We start from the raw sequence: 19,492 nt of genomic DNA, 5'->3' as shown, positions 1-19,492 counted from the left end.
AGCGAAAGGTGGCTCTACCAAATATCAATGTGTGGGGGTTGAATAGTTACGCAAGCAAGATATTTTTTTCTTAAAAATATTTCCCAACATAAAACCAATGTCACCTTACAATAATTGATTTTGAGTTTAAGTGTTTAAAAATAAAATATCGAATAGAATGAAATTCCAATGTACCACTTGTAATTCAGTAATATGAGAGAATTGGTCAGGGGTCTGAATACTTTTGCAAGGTACTGTGTGTGTGTGTGTGTGTATGTATATATATATATATATATATATATATATATATATATATATATATATATATATATATATATGCAACAATAATATATACTATATATATATGTCCGGCAAACGGATGAACGTCATAACACGGGTCAAATGGATTTGCAGTTTGCCTACTTCAGTTTAACAAATGATTAAGTTCCTGTGTAAATCGCAATTTGACAGTGTTTGTGTAAATCATGAAATTTGCCCAATACCATGATTTTTACAGTAGTCTTAAGAAATAAAAATAAATTATTTTATAATTATTTGAATTTCATACAATCATTGAAACTGTACAGCTCTGCTGTGTGCCTGTGTGTACTATTGAACACGCACATAATGCTGTGCAGTGATTATGTCATGGGACTCTAAGCAATCTAGGCGGGAAATTAAAATACTGCACACCATAAACAAGAAAATTGATGTCTCGTAAAAAGGCTAAAAATGTGTCTGCAGCAGATCATGTAAAGCAGTACCCAGCAGGTGTTTTACACAATGACGGAGTTAAGCTCTTCTGTACGCCCTACAAAGTTACTGTAGATCACTATTGAGAATCGGCTGTGACAAGCATTTAGATTCAAGTATTCCCCGAAAGAAATCCAGAGCAGTAGCCCACTGCGACTACTTTACTTGAAAAGAAACGGGGACATCCATGTTCCAAAAGTCTACTGAAAACCGTGAAGCACAAAACACATTCAGTTTTGACCTGCTGTTTGTTTGTGCAAACATCCCTCTTGAAAAATTGGACAACGTAAAACGACGTACATTCTTCAGACCTAAAGTTGCCGACTATGGAATTGGTAAAACAGTCTTTGCTTGTCAGTGGTCAATGACGAGTCGACTGATGCCCAAGAACAGTATGGATTACACGTTGTATTTGTTTTGCAAGACCTAAATGGTGAACATGAAAGCTGCCTTTGCAGCACTGTTCCACAAGCTATTGTAACGGTGGTCGTTCTTTCTAAAAGTCGTCCGGAGGCACCCGGGGAAGCATGGAGGCTCGAAGCATATTATTATTATTATTATTATTATTATTATTATTATTATTATTACTTCTACTAAAAATAATAACCATATTATTTATGTTTTACTGTACTGGGAAACCGAGACAAAGCAAGTACATTTCACATTCTTTAGCCTGTGTCAAACCAGTAACCAAACAAAGAACATCAACTTCCTCTGTGTGTTTCATTGCCGTTTACTTTTAAAATGATTTAGACAACTTGATACAAATTTAACAAAGCAACACATGTTTAGTAAACAGCTGGCTTCACTTACAGGTTTGCTAACATGCTTCTCTCAGTTCTTTTTCGTTTTTTCTAAACACTTTACTTCCCCAGGCGCCTCTGGGTGGGTTTTAGGACGACCCATTGTAAAGTGCTTGAATAGCTTTGACCTTGATTCTGATGATTTCAGTGCATTTATCTCTACATTTGATGTTTTTTAAAAAAAATAATATGTACACATAATGTATAAAATAGTTCTTTGCACATTCCCTGAAATAGGATACTTTAACCATGACACTGCCGTGAATTTTAAAGAAAATTTCCAAGATTTTCACAGGCCTTACAAATGATCTCTAAAAAGTACTATATATATATATATATATATATATATATATATATACAAAATATTTAACCAAATCATATATTGGAAGCAATTGAACTTTTTAGAAAAAACTAAGTGGTAATCTTGAAAAAAGACAGTCAGAGCAGAATGCAAACCTGTACATAGGCAAGCTCATTGTGATATGTAAGTGTCAATACTTTTATAAACCTGACTAAAAGAGCCAGACATTGCACAGACGCAATCAGATATGTTTACTTCAGAGCTCCCTTTAACCATATTCAAAACAGACACTGTCTGGCACTGGTCACGTGCACATGTACTTGAATATCATGCCTCCCATGTAGGTTGAGAAAGGTGGCTATTGTAGTCCTGCCCCTCAGTAGTCCATTTCTGAAGCTCCCCTAGCTAATGCTTTGTTTGAATTGTGGGGTCTGATTTATTCATAATATTTCAGTAAACAGTTTCAGCAGCATTGATTTCAAGCAAGGGGTTTGTGATCCAGTTTATATAATGCGTTCTGCATTTGTCTAGGCTGTCATGGATACAGTGTGCAGTGGGTCTGGTGGCAGTGTGGATGGCTGACCCTGGGTTCAGGATGGGGATTCTGTTCCCCAGCAGTACAGGATGACCATATTGTCTTTCAGGGGTCTGTGCATTACCTCACCCATGCACTGCAAACCTGAGCCAGCATTAAAACACCAGGTTGCATCAAAGCAAAAAACTGAGACAGTTTTATCTTAAGATTTTGGTGCATTTTGGCACTCTATTTCACAATTATTATTGTTGTTATTATTATTATTATTATTATTATTATTATACCATGCCACCGTTTTTTATTGGTACAATTAAATGTGCTGCTAATGTACTGGAAGTCACCAATCTGAATAAACATTTAAATTAGTCAGGAGACTTCTAACCTTTTCCAAGTGAAATAGGTTTAAAGGGTGTATAAGGACCTTTTTTATTTTATTGTCTTTACATTTTTATTGTTTTTTTTTAACATTTTGACCACATTTTACATTTTTAAATTGCATTCCCTGCCTCAAGATGGCTTCACATGTACCTGCATGGACCTCTTAGAATTACATTTCCTATCATCCTCCTGGTCACTGGCAAGTCCATCTCAGTTACACATGTGAGCAGGAGGATGATGGGAAATGTAGTTCTGAGAGGTCCATGTGGGTACACGTGAAGCCATCTTGAGGCAGGGAATGCAATTTAAAAGTTTAAAAAAGTAAAACAATACACATGCCTTACGTAATCAGTTGTAGCAACACATGGGAACATGTAACACAATAAATTAAAAAGGTCCTTATATACCCTTTAAGTGGCACTTTCAAAGACGCACCAGCAATCCTGCTACTTTACATGTTTACATTGTTCAGCTGTAGTCTAGAAGGATGGATTTGAATAGCCTTGATTCTGTTTCATCATGTTTATCACGCGCTGCACTCACAGTATGTGTAATACTCACGTGTAATCCCTTCTGTTTGGGAACTCTGTCAGAAAATGTACCACTCAATAACTGAATAGCCAGATTCTCCTTTAAATGTCTGTAAAATAAACTGTAAATTCAGTCAGTCAGCACCCCCTATTGGTAATACAACATTGCAAATATTTTTTAGAAAAAGATAAGCTTTGTAAGAGCAGTTGATAGTTGGTTATGTAAACTCCTTGGTTTGGTTCAAAGTGTTAATTATTTCTGCCTTTTGTCTATTATGTACTCCAACACAATAGTCTTGCTTAGTCTGGCTTGTATGGGTACACTAATCACCCTATGTATTTGTTGTTGGTCCCATACTGCCTGTGGTCTTTAGGAAAATCTGAAAAAAAATCAGTGTTCTCCACTGTCCTGGGTTGATAATGAACTTAGGAATGCATTGATAAACATTTTACTATCCACCTCTCTTACTGATTTAGGAGAATCAATCCTGATCATTTCCATCTTGTTTGAATCAAAACGCCATCAGCCCCAGTAGGAATAGCAGACTGTCATGAATAGCAGTCTCTCCAAGTACAATAGTGTCAGTGTTCAGGCCTTCCCTTCCCTGACAGTAAAGCCTTCTTATGAGGCTGCTATTCCTTTGGAAATGGATGTGTTAGTTAACATTTAAAGGTGTTTGGTTAGTTTTCTTTGTGTTGCAGCACTAGTTTTAAAAATGATTGTTTTAAAGATACAATATCATTCAAGATCCTCTACTCAGGGACCTGGAACCATATTCTTGAAACACTCTTAAGAAGAAAAATCTTGTATTCAGCATTTTTCTTAAGTTTGTACTTCAGAAAAAAGTTAAGAAGAACTGCTATTCACAACACATTTTCTGAAGAATTACCTTAACTTTTTTGAAGTAATCGTGTGCTATGGTTTTGAACCGTCTAGGCAGTTCTGACTTGGTTCAGAAGCATTTTAATGTATTAAAAAAAAAGAAAGAAAACTCATATTATGACAATTATTTTTAATATGCAGACTATAATAAATCAGAGTAAGCATATGGTATAGTTTTTAAGATGTGTTGTATGGTTTTATTTTTGTTTTGGTCCCGCTTTCACGCACTCACTCCTGTAAGAGAACATGTTCAGCTGCTGTCATTAGAGAAGAAAGTTACTTGTGGCCACTTGTGACCAGTAGGTCCTCATAATCCCACAGTTAAGAACATGGAAGAGTGCATATACTGGTTAAAATATTTGTGTAAAAGTATCTTATTCTAGCCAAATTAATTTTAAACCTCTAATGAGTATATGGTAAAAGTTTGGTGAAGATTTATGTAAAATGAAGCGAGCTATCGTGTTCACCGTGTACAGTGGGACAGGCAGAGACATTTTTTTATACTAGTATTTCTCCCTGGGACCATGCATCTGAAAAAGCTTTATGAAAACGTTTATAATTCTGTTATTCCAGTCATGTCCCCCAACTCGAAAATTGGTATTATTTTTAAACAATGTGACTTTAAATTAATTACAATAAAAAAAAAAAAAAATACAAGTGACATTATGTGATTGAATGAGATATAATTCTGATTTCTGGTTGTTTTAAATCATTTAGCAAGAGGTAACGTTGAAATGACCTTATAACTACTTACTTTTTTAAAACTCTGTGGTGGGGGTAGTATGTCAGAGGTCATTTGTGTTCACCCCACACACTCCTCTAAGGTTCTGGTGCTGAATGTGTTTACTTTGCAAAAGCAGGGTGATGTATTATCATATTAATATTCAACCACAGGGCTCCCAAGTGCCACATCCGATAAAGGCGCTCCGCGGGGAGTGTAGGATGCACCCTATAGATAGACTGGAGGTCGCTGGTTCAAGTCTAGGCTATTCCACTGCCGACCGTGGACTGTAGCTCCCAGAGGGCGGTGCACAACTGGCCGAGCACCGCCTAGGTGGGGTGGGCATAGGTCGGCCAGGGTGTCCTCGGTTCACCACGCACCAGCGACCCCTGCAGACTGGCCTGGCGCCCGCTCTGAGGTAGCTGCATGGCAGGCCTGCAGAGTGAAAAGAAGCGGACGGCTGACGTTACACGTTTCGGAGGATGCGTGTGTCTTCGTCTCTCCCGAGTCAGCTACGGGGGTGGCAGCAGTGAGTTTGGTTGAAATAAAAAATAAAATAAAATTGGGCTTTCCAAATTGGGGAGAAAATGAGAACAAATAATTGTTGATTCCAAATTTTAAAAAATGTAATATTTCAAACTGCATAGAAAAAAACAGTGCATTGCATTGAAATAAGGGAAACTTGAACACTATGATGATAAACTGATTTTGTTATCAAGCCTATAAATATTCCCTTTAAGAACTTAAATTTTTTTCTTAAGAAGACTTTGAAGAAGACGACTCCTGCAACTCAACAAAGAGTAAGTGTGGGGTTCCGATAGTGTTACATGTCCCCAGGCGTTGCTACAACTGTTTAAATAATGTGCCTGTAATTTTTCTTTTCAATGTTAACATCCTGACTACTTTTTACGCTTAACTTTAAAGTGTGTTTCAAAGCTCTTTTCAAAATGGCCGCTAGTGCACTGATAGTGTAAGGATTATTGCCCACATTGTGAAACAGGTAACATGCTCCATGATGTGTAAATGACTAATTTTGTTGTACCTTCTTTTCCAAAGGCTAGAATAATAATTTTGTCCCTTGAGTGATATGTATTTCCATACATAACTTCAAATGCACCATCTGTAATTATGTTTTGTATTTTCCCGCAATCTCCAGTTTGGTTATGCCCATTGTTGTGTTTTACTGAACTGTAGAATCTCGGGTCAGATTGTATCAATTTTAATATTAAACCATGGTTTATTGTAAAGTCTGGTGTTGCTTTGAGGTGAATACCCTGGAAATGCTGTATCAGTTCTCACAAAACACTGACATGGTCGATTCGCATGGGAGTAAAAAAACACAGGATGCCTGAGGTTGACATTTTACAGAATGTTCCAATGTCCTGTAAAAAAATCAGACCATGTGAGAAAATTATCTGGACTAAAAGATGTGGATGGTTCGCACAGGACTAAATTTCACTGATGTCGAAACCACCTGGTTATGTGGTGATTTTTAGTCCCGTGCGAATTGGGCTTAAGTGTAAAATGTTGCCAGGATGTTAACAATGAAAAGTGAAATTACAGGTACAGGTACATTATTTAAACAGTTGTAGTTGTAGAAAGATGTGAGGACGTATAACACTATATTTATTCGTAACCCCGCTGCTTACTCTTTAAGATTCCGCTTTCTATTTGTCAATACTTTCTGAAAGACTATTTCAACCACTGCCTTCCTCACAAAACAGCTCTGTGAAGATACAAAATGGATTAATCAGGTGCTCCTAACTGTCAGCAGGGGAATAATATCATGTAAATAGCAGCTTTACCTCAAGTGAAGGACTTGATCAGATAAACTTCACAGTGCTTTTCCTTTGGGTAACATCTGGGGACATCAGCAGCAGCAGCAGCTAGTCTGAATTGTAGAACAGCAGACATATTTACAACATTACAATTGGAAGAAAGCTGCTGGAAATGTATCTCTGGAATACCAAAGCAAGCGTAGTACATTTTTATCGTAAATAAAGCTATACATTTCCAGGTCACAGAAGTGACTCAAGAACTGAATTACACTCCTCATTCATTTTCTGTAGATTTTACTTATTAGCATGCTATACCAACACTATATAAATTAACTGAGCTTTTAATTAAAAGTGTGGTTTTTATAGGTAGTTACAGCTAACCTATCAGGTTTTGACCGCTCAAGATATATTTGTGACTGTTTTCATGCAGAAACCATATCATGTCCTGTTAAGTTGTGCGTACAACATTATCAAAGATAGCCCAGCAAATCCCTTTGTGCGAGTCACAGGCGTGTAACAGCACACTTCGGATTCTTTGAGCACAGCTGGGCCGTATGGCACAGCAGGGGATGCTATGCATTTTTAATTAGCTGGTTTCAGCTTCAGCTGTTGGAAACCAGTGCCTGCATCTATAAATAATGAAGACATAATTCGTAATGATTATGTTTTCTCTCTCCTTTTCCCTCCCTGGCAAAAGCCTAATGAGTTGTTAGGACAATCTGCACGGTGGGCTCGTGGATAACCATGGAGGCCTTGTAACGACTGTTGAAATCCCTCTACCTTTTTATGGTGTTTTTTTTTTTTTTTTTGTGGAGTCACGGAGCGAGTGATGTACCTGTTTACCTGCGACGTAGGCAGGACATTTTTAATGAGTATGATTTGTAGGTTAAGGCGGGCACAAGGGGATCAGTTGCAGCTCGCCGGAGCACAGAGATTTTCACAGTCGGTATCTGACTCGGATGGACCTTTGTCGTCGGGAGAAAAGCCTTGGAGACGTTTACTCTAACCTGAGAAATATTTTTAAAAGGTCTCAACGCATAAAATATTTTCAAAACACCAAGGAGTAGAAACATTTCACTGGGCCTGTTGCGCAATGTCTTGGAGCGACAACATGGGTAAGACGAAAGAAAATGAGCTACATTTAGTTTTTCAAGTATTGTATGAATGCTGCTGCATTTGAAAAGAAGCAATTAAGGCCTGTTTGTTTTACTGGGAGAACAGGAGCTTGGGCAGTCTGTTTTCTATCTCATATATATGTTTATTGTATTTTAGATAAACTTTCACGCTACAAGTTATGTTGGCCACTTGAGATTAATACTGGTAACCCATCTTTTATCAACTTGAATAACAAACTTGCTTAATAATTAAGAACTACTGTATTATATAGTTTGCAGACAGGCTAATGGGATATCTGAAAACAGTATAAAGTAAGCCTATTTTTTAGTTAATATTGACATTTATTGTACATGGTTTTGAAGCCAAAACTGTACTCTAGAATAAATGTACAGAGTTTGAGCTTAAACTGTATTCATTATGTTTATTTGGCCATTACATCCTTCTTTTAGCACAAAAGACATTTTTTAAGCTTTTATTTTCATTTAAAGGTGCAGTTTCATTCAAAATAAATGTTTCAGGAGGTTTTTTTTTTTTTAACACCTTCTGCTCTCTTTCAGCTTGTGCTTGTTCAGGGTGTCTCACTCTCAGCTTGTGCTTGTTCAGGGTGTCTCACTCTCAGCTTGTGCTTGTTCAGGGTGTCTCACTCTCAGCTTGTGCTTGTTCAGGGTGTCTCACTCTCAGCTTGTGCTTGTTCAGGGTGGCTCACTCTCTTTCAGCTTGTGCTTGTTCAGGGTGTCTCACTCTCTTTCAGCTTGTGCTTGTTCAGGGTGTCTCACTCTCTTTCAGCTTGTGCTTGTTCAGGGTGTCTCACTCTCTTTCAGCTTGTGCTTGTTCAGGGTGTCTCACTCTCTTTCAGCTTGTGCTTGTTCAGGGTGTCTCACTCTCTTTCAGCTTGTGCTTGTTCAGGGTGTCTCAGCTTGTCTTGTTCAGGGTGTCTTTCTTTCAGCTTGTGCTTGTTCAGGGTGTCTCACTCTCTTTCAGCTTGTGCTTGTTCAGGGTGTCTCACTCTCAGCTTGTGCTTGTTCAGGGTGTCTCACTCTCTTTCAGCTTGTGCTTGTTCAGGGTGTCTCACTCTCAGCTTGTGCTTGTTCAGGGTGTCTCACTCTATTTCTGCTTGTGCTTGTTCAGGGTGTCTCACTCTCTTTTAGCTTGTGCTTGTTCAGGGTGTCTAACTCTTTCAACTTGTGCTTGTTCAGGGTGTCTCACTCTTTCTGCTTGTGCTTGTTCAGGGTGTCTCACTCTCTTTCAGCTTGTGCTTGTTCAGGGTGTCTCACTCTCTTTCCGCTTGTGATGTTCAGGGTGTCTCACTCTCAGCTTGTGCTTGTTCGGGGTGTCTCACTCTCTTTCTGCTTGTGCTTGTTCAGGGTGTCTCACTCTCAGCTTGTGCTTGTTCAGGGTGTCTCACTCTCTTTCAGCTTGTGCTTGTTCAGGGTGTCTCACTCTCTTTCTGCTTGTGCTTGTTCAGGGTGTCTCACTCTCAGCTTGTGCTTGTTCAGGGTGTCTCACTCTCAACTTGTGCTTGTTCAGGGTGTCTCACTCTCTTTCAGCTTGTGCTTGTTCAGGGTGTCTCATTCTCTTTTCGCTTGTGCATGTTAAGAGTGTCTCACTCTCAACTTGTGCTTGTTCAGGGTGTCTCACTCTCTTTCAGCTTGTGCTTGTTCAGGGTGTCTCACTCTCTTTCAGCTTGTGCTTGTTCAGGGTGTCTCACTCTCTTTCCGCTTGTGCTTGTTCAGGGTGTCTCACTCTCAGCTTGTGCTTGTTCAGGGTGTCTCACTCTCTTTCCGCTTGTGCTTGTTCAGGGTGTCTCATTCTCTTTCAGCTTGTGCTTGTTCAGGGTGTCTCACTCTCTTTCAGCTTGTGCTTGTTCAGGGTGTCTCACTCTCTTTCAGCTTGTGCTTGTTCAGGGTGTCTCACTCTCAGCTTGTGCTTGTTCAGGGTGTCTCACTCTCTTTCAGCTTGTGCTTGTTCAGGGTGTCTCACTCTCTTTCAGCTTGTGCTTGTTCAGGGTGTCTCACTCTCTTTCCGCTTGTGCTTGTTCGGGGTGTCTCACTCTCTTTCCGCTTGTGCTTGTTCAGGGTGTCTCACTCTCTTTCCGCTTGTGCTTGTTCAGGGTGGCTCATTCTCTTTCAGCTTGTGCTTGTTCAGGGTGTCTCAGTTGTCAGTCTGTCTTGGAAATCCTTTGCAATCATTCAACAAGTTTGTCAAATCAATTTTTTATTTTTATTTTGAATCTTAGAACAGAAGTGGTTACAACCTACCTGTTATTTTATGATATTCCTCAGGGTGAACTGTAACTTACTGCAGCATGTGACGTAATGGATGTATTTCTAAGATGATGTACTGTATTGCCAATTGCTCAAAGCCTAATGCATATACATTAGTGTGTTAAGACTCAGTATATGCCCCTCTGGTACACTGTTGCTGGAATCAGAAGGGCTTTGTCCAAACCCATTATTATGGATGTTGGCAGTGGATACTATGCTTTAATTCAGTGTGCCTTTCCAGAATTTCCCATCAGAGCTTGAGAAAGTAGTGCTTTAAAAAGTAGCCTTTCACATATGCACAGAGGTGCATAATCATCCTGTAAGGGGTCTTGATCAGATTAGCTACATTACAGGATGAATGTGATCACAGTCACTTCATAATACTATACTGTGCAAGTTAATTTGTAAACCATATGACTTTCTGGACAGAATTTCTGGTGCTTTCCTTGCACTATATTAATATGTGATATAGAGCAGAGCCATGTTTGATTGGGATATTTTGTTTACAATTTCTGAGGAGAGGTGCTTAAAGTAATTGTCATGATAAAATGACATATACAAGCCTAAAGAAACAATTCAAAGTAATGAGAATATTAAACATGACAAAGGTAAGCTCTGTTTTGTTAAACTTCCACACCTATAAATATTAATTTTAAATATATTGAAATGTACTTGCAAGTGTCAAGCAATCTTTTCTTCAGTACTGGTAAAAGAACCCCGGTTTACTCTGCGTAAATAAACATTAACCATTTTATCAAAGCAGTTTGTCTTAAAAATCCCTGCTGCTGTGGATTTGATCCTCCTTGCCTAATTACTGCTTAAACATATGGCAATTACTACAGAGTGCCGATATTGATCTACATTTAGAAATTACACAATACAATAAAAAGAATGATAGATATGCTGTTATATTAAGCCAAGTCAGTGAATAAACCAGTTATAGAAACGTACCCTTTTCACTTAAACCAAACTAAAGAAAATCTAGGTGCGGAGTGCCGGTTAGGGTGCTGTTATTTTAGTCTTCTGGCCTAGAAACTAAAATTTCAAAGAGAAAGCATCAGTGAACACATTCTGTTCTGAGACGTTAGTGTGGGCAGGCAGGGTTGCTTTGAGGAACAGACCTCGTTCACTGACACGTTCTCTTTGAAAACTCTCAAAAAACTGAGGAACAGCATAACATTATATTATTATCATCAATTATTACAGGTGTTAATAATAATCTCTGCTGTTTTGCACATAGGTTTTAATTAAATAAGCATTACATAACAAATGTGTTGGATTTATTATGGTACATGTACTGTATGTCAACACAGTTATTGCTGAACCATCAATACAAGTGCAAAAACTGCAGAAATTAAGTCACATCTGTACTGTAATCAAATCTTAATAGTAAAATTAATGAATTTCAAATAAGAATACTAATTACTAAATCTACTGATGTAGTTTATATGTAATAATTGGAGAATTAAGCCCACTATTTTATGTAATATTTATAAACAACATTAAATAAAGTACTTTTGTATAGTTTGATTTACAAATTTGTGATGTAAACAAGTTTTCGTTCATTGATTTTATCCTCCCATTGACACTGGTAAAAACCCATTTACAAAGTCACACCCCTGTTGTATAAAGAATAACACTTTCCTGTCCCAGTTCACTTCCTTTGCATGCATAGAAAGGGGCGCAGCGTAATACCTGAGGTACACAAAGTAACTTGTGACAGGAAAAGGGGTTACAGTCATTTTTACAATTTACATCAAAGGCTCTGACTAAAGTTCAGGTTTTTAGACATTTTTGTCTGTGACTTTATTTCTATCTTGTCAATGCAGTTTGTAATTTGAGATCCCTATACTGTAGGTGACAGAGACTTAAAAACAATAATTTGTATCATCTGAATTTGCATGCTATTTCATTTTCTTATTGTTATCCCATGATGTGTGTTCTTGATCATCATGTACTGGTATAAAAACGAGGCTGGTATAAAAATGACCTTTAGGGGTTTTTCTAGAGGTGTCCACCAGTACAATCCCCCCACTGATTTTCAATGGCAAATTCAGAGGTTATAAAATATGCACTCAACATGTCTAGCTTTCTAAATGAACTGAAGTATGTAAGAATAATTGAAGACTGCAGGTAGTCCATGTGCTTTGCTTGAATCGCTATCAGATTGTGATATGTGGAGAAAACGTTTGAGGCGATGAGTTGTTCCACAATGCAACTGAAGCCATCAGTTCAGATGCCCCGTATTGAGTGATTGATACATCCCAGTTGACACTGTAACCAGAGGCAAGCTGGGCATCTTTTACATGGAAAGGATTTTTTTTTTTTTTTGAATTTGAGAAATTGTCATGTGTATCCATGTGTTTCTTCTGCGTAATGACATACATCTTCACACAGAATTAGTCAAACAAGTGAATTATTACATGTGCTCAGTGCAGCTACACTGATTCTTGCCGCTGTAGCTCTTGGTGAACCTGATTAGCTGATATGATTGTTAATGTCCACAAGAGGGAGCTCATTGACTGTGCTTTGCGTTATCATGTTGTTATCTTTGAGCTTTTCACTGGAAGCTTCAATATAAATTCACAGAAGCTGAAATGACAAGCAAAGCACAGGCAACTAACCAGGCGTGTTCAAGCTATTTAACATTTGCAAAAATAGAATATACATTATTGATAAAAAAAAAAAAAAAAACATTTATATTAAGTAGCGGGGGTTCCGACAAATATAGCAAATATTAGGCTGAGAGACCTCGACAAACATGCTTTCTCTTCTGCTACAGACAACAACAATAACTCATCAGTTTCGACAGAGTACTCTTTTAGAAATTCAGGATCACTGCAAACCCCTGAATCAAGCTCAGTACGATACTATACCGGTGCTGCTGGATAGATAGCGACTGCAGACCCTCTATCACTGTAGCTTTGTTTTACTTCAATAACCACATTCATTTTTAAACAATATTGTTTACAATTATGGAGGATTCACCATTACTGTGAATGCTTTGTTTTATTTAGGCAGTTTCAAGTTACAGTGAACTCCGTTTATAAGAATCACATCCATCCTGGATGATTTGATTCTTATAAGCAGTTGATTCTTAAAAGCGGACCTGTATGATTACAATTAGCAAAAGCGTGCCTCAGCGCGTCAGCACTTTAAATACAGTATGCAAATGTCAATCAGTCAAAACAAGTCCTCGTGAGTAAGCAACTTGTTATATGATCACGGTTATGTTTATGTGATCGTCTCGTCAGGGTGCCTAGTTGTTGTGTTACATGTAATGGCCTTTGAATTAAAATGACATTACAGTACAGTATTTTACTGTCAGGACTACCACTGCATTTAAGCATCAGTGGCTTGCTTTTTTCAGTTGCGATGCAAATCTCAGTTTTTCACTAAGTGGAGATGCAAAGCTCTGCAATCTAACCCCCCCCCGCCGCTACGTAATCCCCCTCCGTCTACATGCATATCACACAATAACGAATGAATGTGTATTCACTTTATTAAAACTAATTTTCACTAAGAGAGAACACAAAAAATGCCTGTACAATGTAGTCACACGTCTTTCTTTTTCCTGCCATGTCATAAGCTGCACGACTTGCTTTTTTTTCTATTGGGAGTCGCTGCAGACCAGGGATTATACACGCTATGTACATGCCTAATCAAGCGAGATGTGATCAAATTCAAAAACAGATTTATTGTTTGTACGTGTCATTGCACTTAATACAGTATCGTATTATATGAAGTCAGTTTGCCCCGAAATGAGTCTTCTAAGCAGATTGCTTGATTCTTACAAGTGGATTATTTTACATTGGTTGGTATAGGAATGATTTGGTACCAGTAGTTTTGATCACTACATGCGGTTGATTCTTATATCAGTAATTCTTATAAACGGAGTGCACTGTATTAATAAAAAAACATGTAAAATGATGATTATTGTTATTTAAGCGGCAGTGAAAACTTCAGTTTATGAGTAAAGGAAACTGAAATGCAGTAAAGTGAATAATAAACTGACTCCATTGTGATGAGCAGTTGGTTCAAACTATTTAACCACAAATCCTGGATTGTAAATAAATATGAAACTATAAAGAGACTCCAGCAATAGGAAAACAGTTTTTTTTGTGATAGGTTATTTTTTAAAATACTACTACTACTACTACTAATAATAATAATAATAATAATAATAATAATAATAATAATAATAATAATAATAATAATAATCAAACTTAAATGAGATGGATGCAGTAATTGTATCAATTAAATATGCTATTTAAACGAGGGTTAACTGAGAACAATTTGTTTAATCAAGATTAATCACGATTAATTTTTTTAATCACTTGACAGCCCTAGTTGTATGTGACCTTGGTAAAAGTCATGTTTTTTGCATGGTCCATTAGTAACTGAAATGGTCGGAGACACAGGAATGAAATGATGACAGATATTTTATCACAGACGACCTAGTTCTTGCATCATGTACAGTAGTAGCATGTGTGCTATATTCTGAAATAATTCATAATTTTAAAAAAGCTAATATGGTTGGGTGCTACAGTTAAGCAGAGGATGTTCTAGTACTATAAAACAGGATTTTTTTGCGGCAACTTAATTTCACTAATGGCCTTCAAGGTCTATTTTTGCTGCAATAAATGTTTGTGCTTTTTTTTCTTTTAATGTATGGCACATTGTGGATTCTTAATAAATGCGAAATTAGCAAATATTTCTTGCTCGCGAAATGTTCTTGTTTTACAGTATTTACTAGCATCGTAGTATTCTAAGGTGACCATGTGGCTCAGTGTTCAGCGGGACAGTTTGGGACAATTCAGGCTTTTCAGGCTTTACAACTCACAACCCAATGCATTCTGGTAAGCGTAGTCCTGCCTCTTAAAGGCAAGAATGTCACCTGAGACAGGTAAAACGTACCAGAATGCATTGGGTTGTGAGTTGAAAAGCCTGAACTGTCCCAAACTGTCCCGCTGAACACATTTATGATCACTGCTAAGGTATGGTCAGGGCCGGCTCAAGGCTCCTGCCAAACCTAAACTCCAGAGGTAAAAATCTAGTTACATTTTTTTTTTTTTTTTTGGTGAAAATTAATCATCCCTGTGATCTATCCGGGCAGCGCTCGCGGTGCCTGCCTAGAAGTCCAGCAACCAGATGTATCACGTGACCGATGTGGTACCACTGTGATTGGCTCATGAGCTTGTCTTATACTCTCATAAGCGCTAAGAAGGCAGTGTAGAGTTTACCGGTACGAGGTAGGAAATGTGTTATGTTGTACATGTATTAAAATAAATATTTAAAATAAAGACTTTATTTACAGGAATAAATTATACCTGTATTTATTTTTTACTCTTGCTTGCTAGCCAGAAGCTTATCATTTTTTTGTTAATTTCACAAAGCTAGAGTAGGACTACTAGTATCTAGGCTATGTTGTTTGACAGTGTATACCTTACAGTACGCTGGTAGATACAACCACATTTTGAATTGTGTAAAGTATAGGCCGTGAATGGAAATTAGACCAACTAATTAAATTTCAGTTTCGCTTGTTGGATGTCACATAAGGGTTGTTTCAAAGACATAATTGTAAAAATCACTGGAATTACTGTAATTCCATAAATATTTACTTTCAAAATGTTTAGCGATTCGATTAAAAAAAAATACAATTTTCACTCTTGTAATATTACTGCTTTGTCATAGTGATAGCTAATTTAGCTGCTAAGCACATGATGTCAGAATGTAAGTGTTCCATAGAACCACAAGGGGAGGCATGGTTCTAGGGACACTAGAATAAGGACAGGCCTGGAGAAATTAATTTGAGATGCCATGGCATGATAAGGCACAATATAAATGTAAGTTGTTGTTGTCTAAGGACTTGTCAAATGTGTGTAAGATTACCCAATTCAAACGGCAGTTTCGTTAGTGCCCATGCTGTATGTATGTGATTGTTAGAAATACTGCAGATTCTGTAGGCCAAGCTATCGGAATGCCAAACGGTACAGGGTATAAAAAAAAGGGGGTGTATACTGGAACTCTGAAGCACGGAAATATCAAATTGTCTTGGGGAACACTGATTAGTTTATTCAGTCTTTCAATTTACCATTGCCTCGTTGTGCGTTCTGATTGCCACGAGTCCACCTCATCACTACAGAATGGCATGTAAACAAACTGTGAATGTGCCACTGTTCTCGTGCTACAAAAAGTTGGAAATTATTCAAGCTCCTGAAAGAAACCTGAATCAAACACAAGTCACAGAGCAATTTGGTGTTTTCAGTTCTGGTGAGTTGTACAGTTAGTTTATTAACATTAGTTTGTTTGTTACTTTATTTATTATTATAGTTTATTACCATACACTAGCCTATTGCTTTTCTCTTACGTATTCTGTTAATTTCATATGCACATGCGTCATGATAAGTAATACATATTTATTAATTATTGATTCATATCGTCTGTGGTCAGTTTTGTCTTAGAGAACAGGCTGGCAGTGAGATTGAGATTAATATACTGTATAAAAGGTTGTTCACACTGGACGAGGCACGGCACAAGCAATTGTTTTCAATGAAGGCGGTCACGGGAAGCGGCACTCAAGCGGCACCTAAGAGTGGCGCGCAGGAGATAAAAACTTTCTCCATGCGGCGCTGTGACGTAAACTACCAGCAACCAATCAGGGGAAAGTAGGAGGCTCCTTTGCGAGGAAGGGAAAAAAACAAAAAAATAGAATGGAGCAAAAGCTTGTGGTTCTGATTTTCCAGAGTTGTATAATACAACATTTAGTAGGTTTGAAATCTTCCTTCATCAAATCGGATCTCCTGCATCAGCCGATGATATTCGCCGTACCTTTTTCTTTTCTTGTGGACGTCATGGACCCACAGCAATCTTACTTTTTTTTCTTTCTCCCCTAGAGCAGGGCGATCGCAATTATCTTTTTTTGTTTGCTGTTCACTGTCCCGGGTATTGTGTTGTTAGGTACACAATACCACTGATTGTTGCCGCGTTTAAAGTCTGTCTCTGTCTCCGTCCCCCTCCCCCCCTAAAAAGTTTGATATTATGGGATGGCACTAGTTACATTTTTTAATCATGTGTATAATGCTCAATAATATCAATGCATGATGATGCCTTTAACTCGCACTGTCTTTGCTAAAAGCAACATGTTTTTATTTTATTTTAAACAACACAATTGCCTGATATTTTGGGTAATTGTGGGGGGATTATGATGGGGTGTGTAGGGTTAAAATTAGGTTTTATAAAATTAGGTCATTTCTTGAAATATCTTTTTTTTTAATTTTTTTTTTTTTTTTACTAAGCTTTGTGTCTTCTGTATAAAAACAGTTTTACCTTCCCGCTGGCATGTACTGTTTGTTGCTTGTACATGTCATTTATCTGCTTTTCTCGATGCTTGGTCATTTTAGTATAGGATAGACTTTGAAATCTGTCTACCTCTCCAAAATTTGATATGTTCCTGTATTAACCATGCAAATTTTTCATATTTCACACATACTGTAATTCTTTTGCACACGTCAGAGTCACAAATGGAAATAAAACAAAACAACACAAAATAGGCTGACATTACAAAGTTGACACGTTTAAAATGCTACATATAATTGCTGCTATATGAAATTTAGGTAAACAATGATTTAAACGATGTCAGGTCATCTTGGTCTGTGTAATTAATCAGTCTGGTTTATCTATGAAATGTTAATCAAAATCAGCGTTATGTTTTCAACAGCAAAATAGTCAAGAACAAGAACACAGCAACTGGGATCACCAGCAACTCCTGCACTAGATAGTGCTTGTGATGTTACTGTGATTGATTAAACAATGGCTCACATTTACTTACCACCAATCTCAAACCTGCATTATATCTACCCCATAGTATTACTGGAGCGCTAGTGCTTTATGAGCACTTTGCATTGCAAAGTCTCTGACCACAGTTAGTTGTACATGTATACAGATCCTTGATGATTAGTGAAATGTTATAATGCAGTAATTAAATAAACAGACACTTCAAATTGGAATGACTGAAAACTGCAGCTGTTTTAGGCAGCAGCTTTGTTTATAGACATTGTGATTCTAAAATGTGTTAATCTGAGTAGCTAGACTCATGTTTTATTTATTTAACAAACAAACGCAGGCATGGTATTCAAAATGCACTCATGGGGTACAAAAATAAAGGGCAGTAAGATGGCCCATAGCATAAACATACAGATTATACAAAGGCTGGTTTTCTACCACTTGGTTCCAAATGGTCCAACACTGTAGGATAAGAATCAGCACTTCTGTCTGACTAGTTCTTCTGATAAGAAACACATGCATGTCGAATACGGGTCTGTTTAATAGGTACTGCATTTGCCAAACTGTACAATGTTGTGCCAATTTAATGTTAAGTACTGTATTTGTATGTGATTTACTAAAATAATAAAGACATTTTACAACGTTGGATGTTATTAATATGTCATTTAACCAATAAAAAAAATGCAATTGAATGTTGGCAGAAGCTTATAGAAAAGTATGTGGACAAGCTTTAAGACTAACGAGTGCATCATAAAGCATGACAGAGTATCCCACTGAAACATTCTGAAGATCAGTTTTACACCTGATTGCTTCAAGAAGTATTAACACAGTTTCTCTTTTCCTCCCTGTTCAGGTAATGTGGGTGTGCAACTTGTGCCGAAAACAACAAGAAATCCTCACAAAGTCAGGAGCCTGGTTCTACACCGTTGGTTCAAACACGCCCCAGCAGCTGGACCCCAGTGAACTCACAAGGGGGCCCCGGAACGAAGAAGCACCTCAGGAGAAGAAGGCAAAACTTCAGGATCCATCCCAGTACCAGGGACCCTCCGGGGACATTTCCACACCAGCGTCAGACAAAAACAGACCTCAAAGGCTCACACGGCAAGACTCAATCAAAAACGGTTCGGGGCGGGTGCATTCAGGTCCAGGCTCAGGTGACACTCTGATTGACAGGTTTGTCATTACATGGGTTTTTCATTAAGAATGTATGGCTTGTTTACGATTGTTCTGAAGGAGAATAGTGTGGCCCGAGATGGAGCCAAATTTCTACTACATTTTCTCTGTTTAAATGTGCATCTGTTATTTGGAGCAATTAGTTGTTGACATTTTTGGAGGTCTAATGGAGCCAACTGCGCATTTTAAGTGAATGGCACCTTCCCTTTGGGGTTATAGCTTTCACTCCTTCCCAGAGATTACCAAGACATACTTTCTGTGGTAACATGCTGCCGTGGGGACGTGCTGTATGAGGGACATAAAATGTAGATCGGAAAGCATTAGAGTGTTGGTAAGTGCCAGGCAGGACTGCATTCAGATGTGCAAATGCTCAACGCATGTGCTTTGTGAGTGTCTGGTCCCAAGGCATTTACCGATGAAGTTTGGATTCCTGGACCCCTTAATGGTTGCAGGGCCTCTTCATGAAACAAAGATACATTTTAAAAGAGCTAGC

General features: G+C 37.8%; 1 protein-coding gene across 13 annotated transcripts in view; it reads left to right on the top strand.

Moving 5' to 3' along the window:
• Nucleotides 1-19,492, top strand: part of LOC121314924 (regulating synaptic membrane exocytosis protein 2-like) — a 247,534-nt gene that overhangs the window by 55,708 nt on the left and 172,334 nt on the right. For all 13 annotated transcript variants that reach the window (XM_041248684.1, XM_041248683.1, XM_041248691.1 and 10 more), the window contains one exon: nt 18,680-18,999. In XM_041248684.1, coding sequence (XP_041104618.1) covers nt 18,680-18,999 — 320 coding nt within the window. The remainder of the gene's footprint in view (nt 1-18,679; nt 19,000-19,492) is intronic.

Source organism: Polyodon spathula, chromosome 4, assembly GCF_017654505.1.
Source record: "Polyodon spathula isolate WHYD16114869_AA chromosome 4, ASM1765450v1, whole genome shotgun sequence".
NCBI classification, from domain to species: domain Eukaryota; kingdom Metazoa; phylum Chordata; class Actinopteri; order Acipenseriformes; family Polyodontidae; genus Polyodon; species Polyodon spathula.
Note: the sequence above shows the minus strand (reverse complement) of the source record. Positions and strands in the feature narration are given on the sequence as shown.